Source organism: Oenanthe melanoleuca, linkage group LGE22 (assembly GCF_029582105.1).
Source record: "Oenanthe melanoleuca isolate GR-GAL-2019-014 linkage group LGE22, OMel1.0, whole genome shotgun sequence".
Classification (NCBI taxonomy): domain Eukaryota; kingdom Metazoa; phylum Chordata; class Aves; order Passeriformes; family Muscicapidae; genus Oenanthe; species Oenanthe melanoleuca.
This window is the reverse complement of record NC_079363.1, coordinates 1561976-1583147: the sequence shown is the minus strand read 5'-3', so window position 1 is coordinate 1583147 and position 21172 is coordinate 1561976. Positions and strand designations below refer to the sequence as shown.

Sequence of the window (21172 nt, the reverse complement as noted above, 5' to 3'; positions counted from 1 at the left end):
ATTACAAATTTTTGCAGAAATTACAAAAAGATTCGGCTCCAAAAACCGAGGTGGGGGGGGAAGGGACAAAGGGACATCGAGGAGGTGGCATTGGGGAGGGTGGGAGGGGACAGCTGTAAGTGCCACAAATCCGGGGTGGGGGTGGCCTTGGGATAACCCCCTGGGAGATTTTGGGTAATTTTGGGGTGATTTTGGGTTATTTTAGGGTTATTTTGGGGGGTTTTGGGGTCAGAGGCGCAGGTGGGGGACAGCTCTGGTGACATCACGGAAGAAGGGGTGGCCCAGGGCGGCCTTGGCCGAAATTCGCTTGTTGGGGTCGTAGTGCAGCATTTGCTGGGGAGAAAAATGGGAAAAATGGGGTGAAAATGGGGAAAAGGGGGAAAAAACTGGGGGGGAAATGGGGGAAAAATGGGGGAAAACTGGGAAAAAAAGAGGGAAAAAGGGGGGAATGGGGAAAAAGAGGAAAAATTGGGAAAAAAAGGGGAGAGAAATAGAAGAAATGTGGGGGAAAACGTCTGGAAAAAAGGAGAAAAAATCAGGAAATATGGGGGGAAAAGGTGTGAAAAATGAGGGGAGAAAAAGGAGAAATATGGGGGGAAAGTTGGGAAAAATGGGGGAAAAAAGCAGGGAAAAATCAGGGGAAAATGGGAAAAATCAGGAAAAATGGGAAAATCAGGAAAAAGTGGGAAAAATCAGGAAAAAGTGGGAAAAGTCCGGGGAAAATGGGGAAAATCAGGAAAAAATGGGAAAAATATGGGGAAAATGGGAAAAATCAGGGGAAAATGGGAAAAATCAGGAAAAAGTGGGAAAAATCAGGAAAAAGTGGGAAAAGTCAGGGGAAAATCAGGAAAAAATGGGAAAAATATGGGGAAAATGGGAAAAATCAGGAAAAAAAGTGGGAAAAGTCAGGGGAAAATGGGAAAAAAAATGGAAAAATGTGGGGAAAATCATAAAAGATGGGAAAAATCAGGAAAAAGTGGGAAAAGTCAGGGGAAAATGGGGAAAAATCAGGAAAAGATGGGGAAAATCAGGGAAAAATGGGAAAAATCAGTAAAAGATGGGAAAAATCAGGGAAAAATGGGAAAAATGAGTAAAAGATGGGAAAAATCAGTAAAAAGTGTGAAAAGTCGGGAAAACGGAAAAAATCAAGGAAAAATGGGAAAAATCAGGAAAAAATCGGGAAAAAAGTGGGAAAAATCAGGGAAAAATGGGAAAAATAATGGAAAAAAGTGGGAAAAATCAGGAAAAAATTGGGAAAAAAGTGGGAAAAATCAGGAAAAAATCGGGAAAAAAGTGGGAAAAATCAGGAAAACGTGGGAAGAACCAGGAGCAGGTGTCCCCTGCGCCCCTCACCGCCAGCAGCTTGCGTCCCTCGTCGTCCAGCGGGGGCAGGACCTTGGCCAGGTCCTGGCGGGCCCAGCGGGGGAACGTGGCCTTGTAGTCGGGCAGGGCCGAGACCCCCGGCCAGGCGGCCTCGTCCGGAGTGCCCAGAGTGCGGAAAATGCGGAACAGCTGGTCGATCTCGGAGTCACCGGGGAACAGCGCCCGGCGCGTGATCTGGGGACAGCACAGGGACTTTGGGGACGTTGGGGACGTTGGGGACATCACAGGGACATCACAGGGCTCAGGGACATTTGGGACACAAGGACATTGGGGACCCGACAGGGTTCAGGGACATTGGGGACACTGGGGAGAACAGCTGGTCGATCTCGGAGTCACCGGGGAACAGCGCGCGGCGCGTGATCTGGGGACAGCACAGGGACGTTGGGGACATTGGGGACATTGGGGACATTTGGGACATTGGGGATACTGGGGACATTGGGGACATCACAGGGATATTGGGGACATTGGGGTAATGGGGACATTGGGGACATCACGGGGACATTGGGGACATTGGGGGCATTGGGGACATTGGAGACATCATGGGGACATTGGGGACGTTGGGGACATTGGGGACATTTGGGACAACAGCTGGTCGATCTCGGAGTCACCGGGGAACAGCGCGCGGCGCGTGATCTGGGGACATTGGGGACAGCACAGGGACATCACAGGGACATCAGGGACATTGGGGACATTACAGGGGTCAGGGATATTTGGGACATTTGGGATGTTGGGGACATTGGGGACAACAGCTGGTCGATCTCGGAGTCACCGGGGAACAGCGCGCAGCGCGTGATCTGGGGACAGCACAGGGACGTTGGGGACATCACAGGGACATCAGGGATATTGGGGACATTGGGGACAGCACAGGGACATTGGAGACGTTGGGGATATTGGAGACATTGGGGATATTGCGGACACTGGGGACATGGGGATGTTGGGGATGTTGGGGACATTGGGGATACTGGGGACATTGGGGACATTGGGGACGTTGGGGGCATTGGGGACATTGGAGACATCATGGGGACATTGGGGATAATGGGGACATTGGGGACATCACAGGGACGTTGGGGACATTGGGGATATTGGGGACATTGGGGTAATGGGGACATTGGGGACATCACAGGGACATTGGGGACATTGGGGGCATTGGGGACACGGGGACATCACAGGGATGTTGGGGACATTGGGGACATGGGGACATTGGGGACATTGAGGACATCACAGGAACATTGAGGATATTGGGGACACTGGGGACATGGGGACATCGGGGACATTACAGGGGTCAGGGATATTGGGGACATTGGGACATCATAGACACATCACAGGGGTCAGGGGACACTGGGGACATCACAGGGACATTGAGGACATCACGGGGGGTCAGGGCACACTCACAGGGGCCAGGGGACACTGGGACATCGGGGACACCCACAGGGGACACAGGGATTGGTCTCAGAGCCCCGTGAGTGATCTGGGGGGACACGGGGGTCCCCAAATCCACCCCTGGGGGGGTCAGGGGTCACTTTGGGGTCCTCAAATCCATCCCTGGAGGGGTCAGGGGTCATCTCAGGGTCCCCAAATCCACCCTGGGGGGGTCAGGGGTCACTTTGGGGTCCCCAAATCCACCCTGGGGGGGTCAGGGGTCATCTCAGGGTCCCCAAATTCACCCTGGGGGGGTCAGGGGTCACCTCAGGGTCCCCAAATCCACCCTGGGGGGGTCAGGGGTCACTTTGGGGTCCCCAGATCCACCCTGGGGGGGTCAGGGGTCACCTCAGGGTCCCCAATCCCGTCCTGTCCCCTCCCCCCAGGGACTTTTCCCGGAGTTTTTCCCCTCCCCCACCCCGTGAGCCCCTCGTGACCCCCCCCCCCCGGACGTTGTGGTCACCCCGGGTGATGTGGGGGGGTCACCTGATGTCCCCTCCCCCCCACTCCAGGCCCTCACAATGTCCCTTTGTTCCCACGGCCGCTGACGTCACCGCGGGGTCACCCCGGGGGGGGTGGGGACACCCTGGACACACCCAAAGGACCCTGGTGTCACCTGAGGGGGGTCTGGGCATCCTGGGGGTCACCAAAGTCACCTTAGAGGGGTTTGGGGACCTCAGTGTCACCCCCAAGGGATCCTGGTGTCACCTCAGGGGGGTTTGGGGACACTCAGGGCACCCCAAGGGACTCCAGTGCCACCTGAGGGGGGTCTGGGCATCCTGGGGGACTTTGGTGTCACTTGAGGGGGGTTTGGGGACATCCAGGACACCCCCAAGGGACCCCAATGTCATCCTGTGGGGACCCTGGAGACCCATGTGTCACCCTGGGGACCCCAATGTCCCCAAGTGCCACCCACCATCTCAGAAAAGATGTCACACCACCATGTCCCTGATGTCCCCAAGTGCCACCCACCATCTCAGAGAAGATGCAGCTCAGGCTGTGTCACACCCCAATGTCCCAGTGCCACCCCAGTGTCCCCAATGTCACCCCAATATCCCCAGTGCCACATCAATGGCTCCAGTGTCCCCAGTGTCACATCAATGGCCCCAATGTCCCCAGTGTCCCAGTGCCACCCCAGTGTTCCATGTCCCCAATGCCCCAAATGTCCCCAGTGTCCCAGTGCCACCCCAGTGTCCCCAATGTCCCCAGTGTGTCCCATCAATGGACCCAATGTCCCCAATGTCCCAGTGCCACCCCAGTGTCCCCAATGTCCCCAATGTCCCCAGTGTGTCCCATCAATGGACCCAATGTCCCCAGTGTCCCAGTGCCACCCCAGTGTCCCCAATGTCCCCAGTGTGTCCCATCAATGGCCCCAATGTCCCCAATGTCCCAGTGCCACCCCAGTGTCCCCAGTGTCCCAGTGCCACCGCAGTGTCCCCCCAGTGTCCCCAATGTCCCAGTGCCACCGCAGTGTCCCCGTGCCACCCCAGTGTCCCAGTGCCACCCCAGTGTCCCCAGTGTCCCAGTGCCACCCCAATGTCCCCAGTGTCCCAATGCCATCCCAGTGTTCCCAATATCCCCAGTGTCCCCAATGCCACATCAATGTCCCCAATGTCCCCACTGTCCCCACTGTCCCCAGTGTCCCAGTGCCACCGCAGTGTCCCCAGTGTCCCAGTGCCACCCCAGTGTCCCCAGTGTCCCCACAGTGTCCCCAGTGTCCCAGTGCCACCCACCATCTCGGCGAAGATGCAGCCCAGGCTCCAGATGTCCACGGCTGTGCTGTAATATTTGCAGCCCAGCAGGATCTCGGGGGCGCGGTACCACAGTGTCACCACCTGTCACCAAGGGGACATTGGGGACATCAGAAAGGACAGGACACACCCTGAGGTACCACAGTGTCACCACCTGTCACAGGGAGGGGACAGTGGGGACATTGGGGACACTGTCAGGGACAGGACACCCCTGACCCCACTGGAGAACCCCAAAGGGACCCCAAAACCCTCCCCAAATCCTCCCAAATTCCCCAAATCCCCCCTAACCCCACATCTCATGCATGTAGGTGCACATGGGGACCTCAAATTTTCCCCAAATTCCCACCAAACCCTCCCCGAATCCCCCCCAAAATTCCTCCAAATCCCCCCCAAACCCTCCCCAAATTCCCCAAATCTCCCCCAAAACCCAACCCTCACGTGTGTAGGTTCATACAGGGACACTAAAGGGGTTCTGAGCCCCCCTAACCCCACACCTCGTGTGTGTAGGTTCACATGGGGACCCCAAATCCCCCCCAAACCCCACACCTCGTGTGTGTAGGTTCACATGGGGACCCCAAATCCCCCCCAAACCCCACACCTCGTGCGTGTAGGTACACATGGGGACCCCAAATCCCCCCCAGACCCCACACCTCGTGCGTGTAGGTACACATGGGGACCCCAAATCCCCCCCAAACCCCACACCTCATGCGTGTAGGTCCGGACAGGCACCCCAAACGCCCGGGCCAGCCCGAAATCGGCCAGTTTGATGGAGCCCTCGGCGTTGATGAGCAGGTTCTGCGGCTTGAGGTCGCGGTGCAGCACCCGGTGGGCGTGGCAGAAAGCCAGCCCCTGCAGCAGCTGGAACAGGTAACTCTGGGGACATTGGGGACATCGGGGTCAGCACCTGAGAGACCCCTGAGTGACCCCTGAGTGACCCCTGAGAGACCCCTGAGTGACCCCAGGGTGGGTTTGGGGTTTGGGGACATAGGGCACAATGCCAGCCCCTGCAGCAGCTGGAACAGGGAACTCTGGGGACATTGGGGACAGCACTGAGTGACCCCTGAGTGACCCCTGAGTGACCCCTGAGTGACCCCAGGGTGGGTTTGGGGTTTGGGGACATAGGGCACAATGCCAGCCCCTGCAGCAGCTGGAACAGGGAACTCTGGGGACATTGGGGACAGCACTGAGTGACCCCTGAGTGACCCCTGAGTGACCCTTGAGTGACCCCTGAGTGACCCCAGGGTGGGTTTGGGGTTTGGGGACATAGGGCACAATGCCAGCCCCTGCAGCAGCTGGAACAGGGAACTCTGGGGACATTGGGGACAGCACTGAGTGACCCCTGAGAGACCCCTGAGTGACCCTTGAGTGACCCCTGAGTGACCCCAGGGTGGGTCTGGGGTTTGGGATTTGGGGTTAGAGCACCAGCCCCTGCAGCAGCTGGAACAGGTAACTCTGGGGACATTGGGGACATCGGGGTCAGCACCTGAGACACCCCTGAGTGACCCCTGAGTGACCCCTGAGTGACCCTTGAGTGACCCCCGAGTGACCCCAGGGTGGGTTTGGGGTTTGGGGACATGGGGCACAATGCCAGCCCCTGCAGCAGCTGGAACAGGGAACTCTGGGGACATTGGGGACATCGGGGTCAGCACCTGAGAGACCCCTGAATGACCCCAGGGTGGGTGTGGGATTTGGGATTTGGGGTTAGAGCACCAGCCCCTGCAGCAGCTGGAACAGGTAACTCTGGGGACATTGGGGACATTGGGGTCAGGGTGTCCCCAAAGGGTTCAGGGTGACACTGGGGTCCCCAGCGTGTCCCTAAACCCCCCTAGGGTGACATTGGGGTCCTTGAGGTCACCCTAAACTCCCCCAGGATGTGCCCAGAGGGACCCCAGAGTCACCCAGGAGGGTTTAGGGTCCCCCTGGACACCTCTGGTGGGGTTTAGGGCCCCCCCAATGTCCCCCCTGGGGTTTAGGGCCCTCCCCCCATGTCCCCCCTGGGGTTTAGGGCCCCCCATGTCCCCCCATGTCACCTTGATGAGGGGCAGCGCGATCCCGCTGAGGGACGAGGAGTCCATGAACTTCTTGAGGTCCTGGTGCAGGAACTCGAACACCAGGTACAGCTTGTTCTCGGTGTGGATGACATCCAGGAGCCTGGGGGGCACGGGGGACATGGGGACAGCCCTGGGACACGGGGACAGCCCTGGGACACGGGGCAGGGACACGGGGACAGGGACACGGGGACAGCCCTGGGACATGGGGCAGGGACATGGGGACAGCTTTGGGACATGGGGACAGGAACATGGGGACATGGACATGGGGACAGCCCTGGGACATGGGGCAGGGACATGGGGACATCTTTGGGACATGGGGCAGGGACATGGGGACAGGGACACGGGGACAGGGACATAGGGACAGCCCTGGGACACAGCCTGGGACATGGGGACAAGGACATGGGGCAGGGACATGGGGACATGGACATGGGGACAGGGACATGGGGACAGCCCTGGGACATGGGGCAGGGACATGGGGACAGCCCTGGGAAATGGGGACAGCCCTGGGACATGGGGACAGGGACATGGGGACAGGGACATGGGGACATGGACATGGGGACAGGGACATGGGGACAGCCCTGGGACACGGGGACAGGGACATAGGGACAGCCCTGGGACACAGCCTGGGACATGGGGACAAGGACATGGGGCAGGGACATGGGGACATGGACATGGGGACAGGGACATGGGGACAGCCCTGGGACATGGGGCAGGGACATGGGGACAGCCCTGGGAAATGGGGACAGGGACATGGGGACAGGGACATGGGGACACTGCACCCCTTGGGGGGGGGGTCTCACGGCCATGGGGACATCACAGTGTCCCCAAGTCACCACAGGGCCTGGCATGGTCACAGCACATCCTTTTGGGTCCCCAAAGCCCCCCAGGACCCCCTAAATCCCCCCAGGACCCCCCCAAATCCCCCCAGGACCCCCTAAATCCCCCCAGGACCCCCCAAATCCCCCCAGGACCCCCCAAAGCCCCCAGACTCACTTGACGATGTTGGGGTGGTTGAGCTCCTTGAGCAGCGAGATCTCCCTGATGGCCGTGCTGGGGACACCCTCGGTCTCCCTGCGGTGACAACGGGGGGGTGAGCCCAGGGGACCCCCCCGAGACCCCCGCCCACCCCGGGGACCCCCACTCACGTGTCCAGGCGGATTTTTTTGAGCGCCACCACCTCTCCTGTCACCTTGTTGCGGGCTTTGTACACCACGCCGTAGGTGCCCTCGCCGATCTTCTCCACCTTCTGGAAGTTCTCCATGGGGAGGGGACACCGGGGGACACCGGGGGGACACCGGGGAGGGGACACCGGGGGGGGGGACACCGTGGGGGGGGGGGGGGGGGGGGGGGACACGGGGGGGGGACACCGAGGGGGTTCCGGTGCTGCGGGAAGCGAGGGGACACTGGGAATGGGGACAGGGGGTGGCTCTGGGGCTGGGGGTGTCACCGGGGGTGTCCCCAAGGGTGGGGGGTGGTCCCGGAGGTGGGGGGTGGTCCCACAGAGGGATATCCGGGGTGGGGGTGGGGCTCCGAGTGGTGTCCCCGGTGAAGGGGGAGGAGGTTCTGGGTGTCCCCGCGGTGTCCCCGCGGCGTCCCCGCGGTGTCTCCGGGGGTCCCTGAGGGTGGGGGGTGGTCTCGGGGGGGATATCCGGGGTGGGGGTGGGGCTCTGGGGGTGTCCCCGGTTGGGGGTGTCCCTGCGAGGCTCGCGGTGTCCCGGGGGGGTTCTGGGGGTCCCGGGGGGGTTCTGGGGGTTCTGGGGGTCCCGAGCGCGGCCGCCGCGTCCCCCCCGCGCGCGCCAAAGCCGCGGCGGCCCCGCCCGCGCCGCTTCCCGCCTTTCCGGCGGCCACGCCCCCTGCGCCGCCGGCCATTGGCTGAGCGCGACATGACGTCATCATAAGCGGGAGATCCCTTAAAGAGATAGTGACACTACCGGGAGCGGCACCGGGAATTGGAATGGGGACACTGGGGACAGGGACAGGGACCGGGGATTGGAACAGGGACAAGGACCGGGACCGAGAATCGGAACCGGGACCGGGGATTGGAACAGGGACCGGGACAGGGACAGCGACAGGGACCCGGATACTGGGGACAGGGACAGGGACAGGGACTGGGAATTGGAATTGGGACACTGGGGACTGGGATTGGGATCGGCACCGGAACAGTGACCGAGGGACTGGAGCAGAAACAGGGACCGGGACCGGGACAGGGACAGCGATAGGGATCGGGACACTGGGGACAGGGACAGTGACCAAAGATGGGAACAGGGACCAGGGACCGGGACAAGGACAGGGACCAGAACCGGGGGATTGAAATCAGGACAGGGACCGGGATCGGAACCGGAACCGGAACGGGCACTGGGGATTGGGACAGGAACAGGGATCGGGACAGGAACCGGGATTGGGATGGGGACCGAGACCGGGGATCGAAACAGGGACAAGAACCGAGACCAGGACCGAGGATTGGAATCAGGACAGGAACAGAGACCGGGACCGGGACCAAAGACTGGGACCGAGACCGGGACCGGGGAATGGAATAGGGACTGGGATTGGGATTGGGATCGGGATCCTGGATCGGGATCGGGGACCGGGATCGAGATCGGGATTGGGATCAGGACCAGGACCAGGGATCGGGACCGGGATCGGGGTCAGGACCAGGAACCAGGGACTAGGAACTGGGTTCAGGATCAGGACCAGGACCCGGGATCGGGATCGGGACCGAGGATTGGAATAGGGACAGGGATGGGGGCCAGGGATTAGGATGGGAACAAGGACCGGGATCGGGATCGGGAATTAGGATGGGATCGGGACCGGGACACCGCACGCTCCGGCCGGGACGCTCGGTCAGTGGCTGGGCCGGACCCCGGCACCGGCACCGGCACCAGGACCGGAGCGCGGGCTGCGGCCGGAGCACGGGGGGCACACGGGGGTCACGGGGAGCAGCCCCGGGGGCCCCGCGAGGGTCACGGGGCTCGGGGGGTCACGGGGCTCTCGTGCCCCACGTGTCCCCGGGGAACACGGAAATGTTCAGAGAAGGAAAAATTTGGGTTACGGCTTGTAGCACCCACAAGAATCGGGGTCCCCCCGTGTGACCCACAGAGGTCGGGGTCCCCTATGTCACCCACCGGGATCGGGGTCCCCTCGTGTCGCTCACCAAAATCGGGGTCCCCCTGCGACATTGGGGTCCCCCCGTGCCACCCACTGGGTTCGGGGTCCCCCCGTGTCACTCACCAAAATCGGGGTCCCCCTGTGACATTGGGATCCCCCCGTGTCACTCACCGGGGTCTCCCTGCGTGTGCAAAATTGGGGACCCCCCTTTTGTCCATGATTGGAGTCCCCCCCGTGTCACCCACCGGGTTCGGGGTCTCCCTGTGTGGACAAGTTTGGGGTCCCCCCGTGTCACCCACCGGGATTGGGGTCTCCCCGTGTCACTCACCAAAATCGGGGTTCCCCTGCGACATTGGGGTCCCCCCGTGCCACTCATCGGGACTGGGGTCTCCCTGCCTGTGCAGAATTGGGGACCCCCCTTTTGTCCATGATCGGCGTCCCCCCTGTGTCACCCACCGGGTTCGGGGTCCCTGCGACATTGGGGTCCCCCTGTGCCATCGGGGTCCCCCCGTGTCACCCACCAGAACCGGGGTCCCCCCCTGAGTGTCCCCCTGGGGGTCCCCCGCTGTCACTGCGATCGGGGATCCCCTTGAGTCTCAAACCGGGGGTCCCCCCCATCCATGCACAGGATTAGGACCCTCGCCCCGTTTTGCGACCCCAGTGGGGGTCACCCCCCTCGCCCACCACGACCCCCGCTCTGGGCGGGCGGGGGGTCCCCAAATCCCCATCCCTGGGGTCTCCACATGCCGGAATCGGGGGGTCGGCCCCCCCAAAACCCCTCCACGATCTGAGGGGGGGGTCCCTTTGCCCCCCCTCCCCCAAGGCAGGGCCGGACCGTGTGATCGCGGGTGGCCCCACGTGGGAATGGGGGGGGGGTGCGGCCCTCTCGCCCCCCTTTTTTTTGGGGTGGGGTCATGCAAATGAGAGCCCCTTTTTCTGCCGCTGTCCCCCTGCCCTGCGCCTCTACCCCGGCGGCGCCCGAGCTTTGGGGGAGACGGGACCATGAGGGGCTTCGGGGCCATCGCGGTTTTGGGGACACTCCTGCTCCTGGCTGAGGCTCAGCGCCGTAAGTGCGGATTTTTTTTTGGGGGTGCTTTGGGGGTTTTGGGGTCTCAAAGCCAAATCCTTCACGGAGCTGGGTTGTACCCCAATAATTTCCTTTTGGGGGTGGTTTTGGGGTCACTGCGGGTGGTTTTGGGGTGCGGGGGACTCTGGGTGTGGGGTGGGATATGGGGGGTCGCCATCCCGCTGGAAATGGGGGGCGCGCGGCCCCACTTTCCTCTTCAAGGGGGGACCCCGTTTTTTTGGGTGTGGGGGAAGTGGCAGCCCCGTGAGAAGTGGGGGGTGAAGAGACGGGGGGATCTGGCAGACCCCTAAAATTGGGGGGACAGGGGGTTCTTGGATATGGGGGGGACAAGGCAGGACCTGGCAGAGCCCTGAGAGCGACAGGGACATTGGGGGACCCTCGGGACCCCGACAATGAGGGGACAACCTTACAGAGCCCTAAAAGTGGGGGACATTTCTGCAGCCCCTCGCGAGTGGGGAACGGGGGGGACATTGCAGTCCCCGATATTGGGGTGACTTTGCAGCCCCCCCAAAAACCGGGGTGACTTTGCAGCCCCCCAAAAACCGGGGTGACTTTGCATCCCCCGATATTGGGGTGACTCTGCAGCCCCCGATATTGGGGTAATTTTGCCGCCCCCGATACTGGGGTGACTTTGCAGCCCCCTGATATTGGGATGACTTTGAAACCCCCCAACACCGAAATGACTTTTCAGCCCCCCAACATTGGGGTGACCGGCGTGACCCCGATATTGGGGTGCCGACATTGGGGTGATTTTTCAGCCCCCCGACACCGGGGTAACTTTGCATCCCCCGACATTGGGGTGACTCTGCAGCCCCCGACATTGGGGTGACTCTGCAGCCCCCCAGCCCCGGGGGGACACGGGGGGCGCCCTCCCCGTCCCGTCCCGTCCCGCCCGGCCCCGCTCAGCCCAGCTCAGCTGAGTGTCACATGAAAGGGCTTTGGGGCGCCATGTGATGGCTTTGCCCCGCGCGTGGCTTGGCCCGAGCTCCGTCACGCGGCCCCCGGGTCCCCCCAAGGTCCCCCCAAGGTCCCCCCAAGGTCCCCAAGGTTGGGGCGACCCGGCTGGGCACCCCCAATTGGGGGACCCCTGGTAGAGGGGGATGTGGGGGTTCTGTGTGAGGGGGGGGACACTGGGGGCGTGGGGACCTCAGAGACCCCCCAGAGTTGGGGACACGGGGGAGCTGGTGATGTCCTGGGAGTGGGGACGGGTGGGACTTGTCAGAGCCCTGAGATTGGGGGGCACGGGGGACATGGGGGACCCTTCATCCCCCTGAGCACTGGGGACATGGGGGGTGTGACAGTGCCCTAAAAGTGGGGGACACAGGGGACATGGGGGGACATGACAAACCCCTAAAAACGGGGGACACAAGGGACTTGGGGGATGTGACAGACTTCTGAGAGTGGGGGACATGGGGGACATGGGGGACATGGATGTGACAGTGCCCTAAAAACGGGGGACATGGGGGACTCTTCACCCCCCTGAGCATAGGGGACATGGGGACACATGACAAACCCCTAAAAACGGGGAACACAGGGGACATGGGGGACACGGGGGACATGGGGGACATGGGGGACATTGGGGACATTGGGGACATTCACCCCCCTGAGCATAGGAGACAAGGAGGACATGGGGGGACATGACAAACCCCCAAAATCGGGGCACACCGGGGACACCGACCCCGCTGACCGCTGTCCGTGTGTCTGTCCCTCCCAGGAGCCGCTGGCCGCAGCCGCGGCCGGAGCTCTGCGTGGGGCGGGCGGCCGGCGCCGTTCCGCGCGTGGGACTCGTCGCTCTACCCGCCCTGGCGCCAGGGGACCCGCGACTGCTGGCGAGGTTGGTGCCACCCGGGACGCTCCCCGTGCCACCAGCGGGGTCCCCGCGCGTGGCTGAGCGTCCCCGTCGTGTCCCCGAGCAGGTGGCGATGTCACCTTCGACATCAGCAACGACGCGCCCACCATGGCGGGTGCCCAGGCCACCTTCTCCATCGCCCTGCGCTTCCCGGGCAACCAGAGCGTGCTGCCCGATGGCCGCGTGGTGTGGGGGCAGAACTGCACCGTCAATGGTCAGCCAGACCCGGAACCGGCCCTGAACCACCCCAAACCTCCCGAAATCACCCCAAAACATCCCATAACCACCCTGAAACCTCCCGAAATCACCCCAAAACATCCCAAAACCACCCCAAACCTCCCGAAATCACCCCAAAACACCCTGAACCACCCCAAAACCTCCCGAAATCACCCCAAAACCACCCCAAACCTCCCAAAACCTCCCGAAATCACCCCAAAACATCCCAAAACCACCCTGAAACCTCCCGAAATCACCCCAAAACACCCTGAAACATCCCAAAACCTCCCGAAATCACCCCAAAACATCCCAAAACCACCCTGAAACCTCCCGAAATCACCCCAAAACACCCTGAAACATCCCAAAACCTCCCGAAATCACCCCAAAACATCCCAAAACCACCCTGAAACCTCCCGAAATCACCCCAAAACACCCTGAAACATCCCAAAACACCCTGAACCACCCCAAAACCACCCCAAACCTCCCAAAACCTCCCGAAATCACCCCAAAACACCCTGAACCACCCCAAAATCTCCCGACATCACCCCAAAACACCCTGAAATCACCCCAAAACACCCTGAACCACCCCAAAACCTTCCAAAATATCCCAAAACCACCCCAAAACCTCTCAAAACCTCCCGAAATCACCCCAAAACATCCCAAAACCTCCCGAAATCACCCCAAAACATCCCAAAACCTCCCAATACCACCGCAAAACCTCCCAAAACCTCCCGAAATAGCCCCAAAACACCCTGAACCACCCCAAAACCTCCCCAAACCACCCTGAAACCTCCCAAAACCTCTTAAAACTCCAAAACCCCCAAAATCCGGCCAGAGACCCCCACCCGTGTCCCCACAGTGTCCCCTCCCCACCCCATAGGGAGTGTCCCCCACCCCGTGGTGGCCCCGCAGTGTGCCTGCAATGTCCCCGTGGTGTCCCCGCTCTCCCCTCACCCCGGCTGTCCCCGCACTGTCCCCGAGCTGTCCCCGAGCTGTCCCCACTGTCCCCTTACCCCTCTGTCCCCGCTGTGTCGCCTCTGTCCCCTCACCCTGGCTGTTCCCGCGCTGTCCTCTCTGTCCCCACACTGTCCCTGCTCTGTCCCTACTCTATCCCCGCACTGTCCCCGCTCTGTCCCCGCTGTCCCTCACCCGCTGTCCCCGCAGTGTCCCCGCTGTCCCCTCAGTGTCCCCGCTGTCCCTCACCCGCTGTCCCCGCAGGCACGCAGGTGGCACAGGGTGACCCGGTGTTCCCGGAGCAGCCGGACGCCGCCGGCGCCTTCCCGGACGGGCAGCCCCTGCCCGGGGGCAAGCGGGGCAAGTTCGTCTACGTCTGGTGGACATGGGGTGAGCATGGCACCGAAACGGGCGGGGGGTCCCCCAGGTGGCACTGAACCCCCCAGGTGGCACTGAACCCCACGAGGTGGCACTGACCCCCCCCGAGGTGGCGCTGACCCCGCCGTGGCGACATGGGTCACACTGTGGTGGCACTGACCCCACTGTGGTGAGGCTGACCATGGCATTGTCCCTGCTGTGGTGGCACTGACCATGGCACTGTCCCCGCGGTGGCATTGTGCCCATGGTGGCACTGACCATGGCACTGTCCCCATGGTGGCACTGTCGCCACTGTCCCCGCTGTCCCCTGGTTGGCACTAGCAGGTGGTGGGTGGATAGGATGTCCCCATGGTGGCACTGTCCCCTGCTGTGGTGGCACTGTTCCCCTGGTGTCACCATCCCCACGGCACTGTCCCCTGTCCCCAGGGCGCTACTGGCAGGTGGTGGATGGGATGTCCCCATGTCACTGACCATGGCACTGTCCCTGTGGTGTCACTGTCCCCCTGGTGGTGTCACTGTCCCCACGGTGTCACTGTCCCCGTGGTGTCACTGTCCCCGTGGTGGCACTGTCCCTGTCCCCAGGGCGCTACTGGCAGGTGGTGGACGGCGCTGCCTCTCGCCTGACCGTGGGCACGGCCGGGGTCCCGCTGGGCTCCTACACCATGGAGGTGGTCGTGTACCACTACCGGGGCCGCCAGAAATTCATCCCCATCGGCCACGCCAGCAGCCAGTTCAGCATCACCGGTGGGGACACGGGGACACGGGGAATGGGGCGGGGGCACGGGGGAAATGGGGGAATGGGGAAATGGGGAAATGGGGAGGGGGACGGGGGAAATGGGGAAATGGGGGAAATGGAGCGGGGGGACGGGGGAAATGGGGAAATGGGGAAATGGAGCGGGGGGACGGGGGAAATGGGGGAAATAGGGTGGGGGGTACAGGGGAATTGGGGTGGGAGGATGGGGGAAATGGGGTGGAGGGCACGGGGGGAAATGGGAGAAATCGGGAGGGAGGTACAGGGGAAATGGGGCAGGGGGCATAGGGGAATTGGGGTGGGGGGATGGGGGAAATGGGGCGGGGGGTACAGGGGAAATGGGGAAATGGGGCCGGGGGCACGGGGGAAATGGGGGAATGGGGGAAATGGGGCAGGGGGCACAGGAGAAATGGGGTGGGGGTACGGAGGGAAGGGGGAAGGGGCACAGGGGAAATGGGGCAGGGGGGCTGGGATTGGAAATGGGGTGAGGGGTGCAGGGGAATTGAGATAGGGGGCACAGGGTGGGAAATGGGGCGGGGGGCACGGGGTGGAGGTTGCGGGTCGTGGGGTGGTGATGGGGCCGTGGGTGCAGGGGCACTGAGTGCTGGCACTGCAGGTGACACTGGATGCGGGTGACAGAGTGCAGGTGACACTGAGTGCAGGTGACACTGGGTGCAAGTGACACTGGGTTTTGGGGGTGTGACAGTGGAACGGGTGACATTGTACATAGGTGACACTGGGTGAAGGTGACACTGGATGCAGGTGACAGAGTGCAGGTGACACGGGGTGCAGGTGACACTGGGTTTCAGGGCTGTGACATGGGGTGCAGGTGACACGGGGTGCGGGTGACACGGGGTGCAGGTGACACTGTGTCTAAGCGACAAAAGGCGCGGGTGACACTCTTCCAGCGCTCCAGCCGCCAGCCACCCCGCTGCCTGTCCCAACCGCTGTCCCCCTGTCCCCGCGCTGTCCCCAGACCAGGTCCCGTTCGCCGTGGACGTGTCGCAGCTGCAGGGCGCGGTGGCGGGCGCCGGGCGCTTCGTGCGGAACCGCGCCGTGGCGTTCGCGGTGCGGCTGCACGACCCGAGCCGCTTCCTGCGCCACGCCGACATCTCCTACTCGTGGGACTTCGGCGACCAGAGCGGGACCCTCATCTCGCGCAGCGCCACCGTCACCCACACCTACCTGGACACCGGCAGCTTCTCGGCGCGCCTGGTGCTGCAGGCGGCGATCCCGCTCAGCCCCTGCGGCCCCAGCACCGCGCCGCCCTCCGCCGCTCCCACCGGCAGCGAGCCCGCGGCCACCACCGCCCCCGCCGGGGCGCCGAGCACCGTGCCCGGGGCCAGCACGGGTGAGGGGGGTGTGTCACCGGTGTCACCTCTGACCCACGGGATTTGTCCCCATCTCCCCAGAGTCCCCACTGCCCTGTAGAGTGTGTCACCAGTGTCCCCTCTGTCCCATGGGGTGTGTCACCGGCGTCCTCGGTGTCCCATAGGGTGTGTCACAAGTGTCCTTGGTATGCCATGGGGTGTGTCCCCAGTGTCCCCAACTCCCCAGGGTCCCTGCCGCCCTATAGAGTGTGTCCCCAGTGTCCCCCCACTCCCCAGAGCCCCCAGAGTCACCTCACCCCATAGTATGTGTCCCCGGTGTCCCCGGTGTCCCATGGGATGTGCCACCAGTGTCCTCAACTCCCCAGAGTTCCCACTGGCCTGTAGAGTGCGTCCCCAGGGTTCCTCAAAGTCACCCCACCCCACAGAGTGTGTCCCCAGTGTCCCCCTGCTCCCCAGAGTCGCCCCACCCCATGGGATGAGTCCCCAATGTCCTCCCACTCCCCAAAGCCCCCAGCGTCCCCCCACGCCATAGCGTGTGTCCCCTGTGTCCCCCCCATCCCATATTAAGTGTCCCCACTGTCCCCCTCCACCCCACAAAGCCCCCAAATCCCCCCAACCCACCGTGTGTCCCCCCAGTGTCACCTTAGGGGACACAGATCACCCCCAACCCGGACTCTGGGGGTCCCGGGGGTGACCCCACCCCACTTTTCCCGCAGCCCCCGCAGCGTCCGGGGAGCCCGCGGAGCCCACGGGGGGGTCGGCGGCGGAACCCTCGGACCCCGCAGTCACCGACCCCGCTGTCCCCATTGTCACCGAGCCCTCTGTCCCCGCCGCCACCGACCCCGCCGTCACCGCCGCCATCGACCCCTCTGTCCCCGTTGTCACCGAGCTCTCGCTCCCCTCCGCCACCGCTGTCGCCTCCTCAGTGTCCCCCACTGTCGCTGGGGACACCTCGGTCACCGCGGCCCCCCTGGAGGGGACAGCGGCTGCAGGTGGGTGCTGGCGCGGGCTGGGGGAGGGGACACGTCGGGGGATGTCCCCAAGGGCTCGGTGTCCCCCCAGGGCTCGGTGTCCCCAAGCACTCAGTGTCCCCTCGTCCAGCGTTTCCCGCGTGTCCCTACAGATGTGGCGACAGACGGGGGCGCGGGTGACGTCACAGCCGGAGCCACAGCTGGATCGGCCACTGCTGCAGCCACAGCTGGATCTGTCACAGCTGGATCAGCCACAGCTGCGGCCACAGCTGGATCAGCCACAGCTGGATCTGCCCTCGATGCCACCGCTGCAGCCACACTCAGTGTCACCGTGGATGCCACCGTGGGAGCCACCGTGGGAGCCACCGTGGGAGCCACTGCTGTGTCCCTGGCTGCTTCCACAGCTGGAGCCACAGCTGGAGCCACAGCTGGAGCCACTGCCCAGCCGCTGGCCCTGGTCAAGCGCCAGGCCCCGGCCGAGGACTCGCCCGGCTGCGTCCTGTACCGCTACGGCACCTTCGCCACGCAGCTGGACATCGTCCGTGAGTCCGGGGGCGGGGGAATTCGGGGGGATTCGGGGGGTCCGAGGGGAATCCGGGGGGAATTTGGGGGGAATTCGGGGGAATTCGGGGGGTCCGAGGGAAATTCGGGGCGAATTCGGCGGGAATTCGAGGGGAATTTGGGGGGTCCGAGAGGAATTCGAGGAGTCCGGGGAGAATTCGGGGGGTCCGAGGGGAATATCGGGGGGTCCAGGGGGAATTCGGGGGGAATCCGAGGGGGATTCGGGGGGTCCAGGTGGAATTCGGGGGGAATTTGGGGGGTCCAGGGGGAATTCGGAGGGAATTCGGGGGGTCCGGGGAGAATTCGGGGAATCCGAGGGGTCTGGAGGGAATTCTGGGGGTCCAGGTGGAATCCGAGGGGGATTCGGGGGGGTCCGAGGAGAATTCGAGGGGTCTGGAGGGAATTCTGGGGGTCCAGGTGGAATCCGAGGGGGATTCGGGGGGTCCAGGTGGAATTCGGGGGGATTCGGGGGGTCCGAGGAGAACCCGAGGGCTCGGAGGGAATTCGGGGGATCCAGGGAGAATCCTGGGGGCTCGGAGGGAATTCGGGGTGTCCAGCCGGGGGTCCCCCACCCCGCTGACCCCTCCTCGCCCCCGCAGAGGGCATCGAGAGCGTGGCCATCGTGCAGGTGGTGCCCGAGGACAGCGGCAGCAGCGTGGAGCTGACGGTGACCTGCGAGGGCGGGTGAGTGGCGACAGCGGCGACACCCGCGACAATCGCTGCGACAATCGCGGCGACAAGGGGCGGGGACAGCGCGGGAGTGTCCCCAGCGCTGACGGCCGCCCCCGCAGGGTCCCCGAGGAGGTGTGCACGGTGGTGGCGGACGCCGAGTGTCGCACGGCCGAGGCGGAGTCGTGCTCGGCGGTGTCGCTGTCGCCGTCGCCGGGCTGCGAGCTCGTGCTCCGGCAGGACTTCAACCGCTCCGGCCTCTTCTGCCTCAACGTGTCCCTGGCCAACGGCAACGGGTTGGCGGTGGCCACCACCCGAGTGGCCGTGGGAGGTGTGACACGGGGACAGGGGGGGGTCCCCTGGGTGTGGCTGTGCCGCAGAGGGTGGCAGGGACAGGGTGCGATGTCCCGAGGGTCCCCTGGGTGGGATAAACCTGGGATTGCTCCCTTGGAGGTGACAGGGACAGGGTGACAGGGTCCCCGAGAGTCCCCTGGCTGCGTCTGGGTTGTCCCTGTCCCCGGAGGAGGTGGCACAAGGTCCAGGGGATGTCCCCAAGGTCCTCCGGGTGGCACTGAGCTGTCTCTCCCTGTTGGAGGTGACACAATGACGGGGTCCGGGGGTGTCCTAGAGGTCCCCCCGAGTGTGGCTGGGTTGTCCCTGTCCCCGGAGGAGGTGGCACAAGGTCCGAGAGATGTCCCCAAGGTCCCCCGGGTGGCACTGAGCTGTCCCTGCCCTGTCGGAGGTGACAGGGACAGGGTGACAGGTCCCGGGGCGATGTCCCCAAGGCGCCCCGGGTGGCACCGAGCTGTCGCTGTCCCCAGGGGTCGCTCCGGCCAGCGGCAGGACCACGCTGTTCGTGGGGCTCGTGCTGGTGGCGGCCGCCCTGGGCACGGCCGCGTACACCTACAGGTGAGGGGACACTGGGACACTGGGACACTGGGGACATTGGGACACTGGGACACTGGGGACACTGGGACACTGGGGGGGACACTGGGACACTGGGGACATTGGGGACATTGGGACACTGGGGACACTGGGGACACTGGGGACATTGGGGACACTGGGACACTGGGACATTGGGGACATTGGGACACTGGGGACACTGGGACACTGGGGGACACTGGGGACACTGGGGGCACTGGGGACATTGGGGACACTGGGGACACTGGGACACTGGGACACTGGGGACGCTGGGGACACTGGGGACACTGGGGACATTGGGACACTGGGGACACTGGGGACATTGGGGACATTGGGACACTGGGACATTGGGACACTGGGACACTGGAGACATCAGGGACACTGGGGACGCTGGGGACACTGGGGACATTGGGACGCTGGGGACACTGGGGACATTGGGACACTGGGACAGTGGGGACACTGGGGATATTGGGGACACTGGGGACACTGGGGACATTGGGACACTGGGGACACTGGGACATTGGGACATTGGGGACATTGGGGACACAGGGGAGGGAGCCAGGGGTGAGGGGACATTTAGGGGACATTACGGAGTGGGGAGTTCCGATGGTGAAGGGACACTGGGGGGACACAGCCCTTGGGGTGGGGGACATTGGGGACCTATGGGGTCGGGTGACACTGTGGGGTTGGGGACACCCCACAAGGCTGGAGGTGACACCGTGTCCCCCCCCCCCCGTGTCCCCCCAGACGAGTCAAGTACACCGCGCTGTCCCCCGCGCCCCCCGCGCCCCCCGCCCGGCCCCGGGGGTGGCTGTCCCCAAATGTCACCGTGCGGCGGCTGCTCCAACGCGCCCTGGGAGGGGCCCCGAGCGGCGAGAGCAGCCCCCTCCTCCGGGGACACTCCGTCTAGGGACCCCCACCCCAAAAACAGCCCCCCAAAACCCCCCCGGGAGTGGCCGAGCCCCCAGACCCCCCCCGGAGCAAGGGGGGGTTGGGGACACGCGTGGTGGCCTCGGTGACACCGAGATTAAAGGCTCAGATGTGCCCGTGGATCTGGCTCCGTGTGTGATTTGGGGGGTCTGGGGGGGATTTGGGGGGTCCTGGGTGGATTTTGGGGTTCTGAGTGGTGCCCTGAGGAGGTTTTGGGGGGATTTTGGGGTGCCCAGGGAGGTTTTAGGAGGCTTTGGGATGGATTTTGGGGCTCCTGGGTGGATTTTGGGGTGTCCTGGATGGGTTTTGGGGGGGATTTAGAGGGGTCTGGGGGGGATTTGGGGGGTCCTGGGTGGGTTTGGGGGTCTGAGTGGTGCCCTGAGGAAGTTTTTGGGGGATTCTGGGGTGTCCAGGGAGGTTTTAGGAGACTTTGGGGTGGATTTTGGGGCTCCTGGGTGGATTTTGGGGGGGCCAGGGGTGTCTTGGGGGAGCCCCGAGTGGTGAGACCCCAACCCCAAAACCAGTGGCCACACCCCCGAATTTACATATAAATTAAAATATTATTTGACCACACCCCAATTTCCATATCTGTCAATGACCACACCCAACTTTACCATATAAAGCAACGACCACACCCCCTAATTTCCATATTCCATATATGGTCATGCATAATTTTTGACCTTGCTATTCCCATTCTAATAAATGAACATGCCCCCTAATTGCCATATTAATTAACTCTGTGTTTTGCACGCTGGCCACGCCCCTAATTTACACATAAATGACGTCATATTTGCCCTTTGACAGCTCTCACTGATTTCCATATCAAATAACCACGCCCTCTAATT

At 63.1% G+C, this 21172-nt stretch overlaps 2 protein-coding genes across 3 annotated transcripts; one reads left to right on the top strand and one right to left on the bottom strand.

The window, feature by feature from the left end:
• Window positions 1–6: 6 nt before the first annotated feature.
• Window positions 7–8420, bottom strand: CDK2 (cyclin dependent kinase 2). 2 transcript variants are annotated; one of them, XM_056514977.1, is made up of 7 exons: window positions 7750–8407; window positions 7598–7675; window positions 6584–6704; window positions 5256–5426; window positions 4536–4637; window positions 1354–1557; window positions 7–333 (listed from the first exon to the last, which is right to left on the bottom strand). In XM_056514977.1, the coding sequence occupies exons 1-7, from the start codon at window positions 7863–7865 to the stop codon at window positions 229–231; spliced, it is 897 nt and encodes a 298-aa protein (XP_056370952.1). In that variant the 5' UTR covers window positions 7866–8407; the 3' UTR covers window positions 7–228. The 2 variants fall into 2 exon arrangements, with proteins under 2 accessions (XP_056370952.1, XP_056370953.1); XM_056514978.1 differs by lacking the exons at window positions 7–333; window positions 1354–1557 and adding an exon at window positions 2025–2177 and having other exon boundaries at window positions 7750–8420.
• A 2255-nt stretch (window positions 8421–10675) lies between these two features.
• PMEL (premelanosome protein) lies at window positions 10676–20447 on the top strand. The gene is made up of 12 exons (XM_056514960.1): window positions 10676–10775; window positions 12511–12630; window positions 12713–12859; window positions 14080–14205; window positions 14776–14937; window positions 15921–16295; window positions 16992–17267; window positions 17399–17788; window positions 18407–18491; window positions 18599–18807; window positions 19298–19385; window positions 20145–20447. Exons 1-12 carry the CDS (start codon window positions 10712–10714, stop codon window positions 20305–20307), a joined length of 2205 nt encoding a protein of 734 aa, XP_056370935.1. The 5' UTR covers window positions 10676–10711; the 3' UTR covers window positions 20308–20447.
• The last annotated feature ends 725 nt before the right edge of the window (window positions 20448–21172 follow it).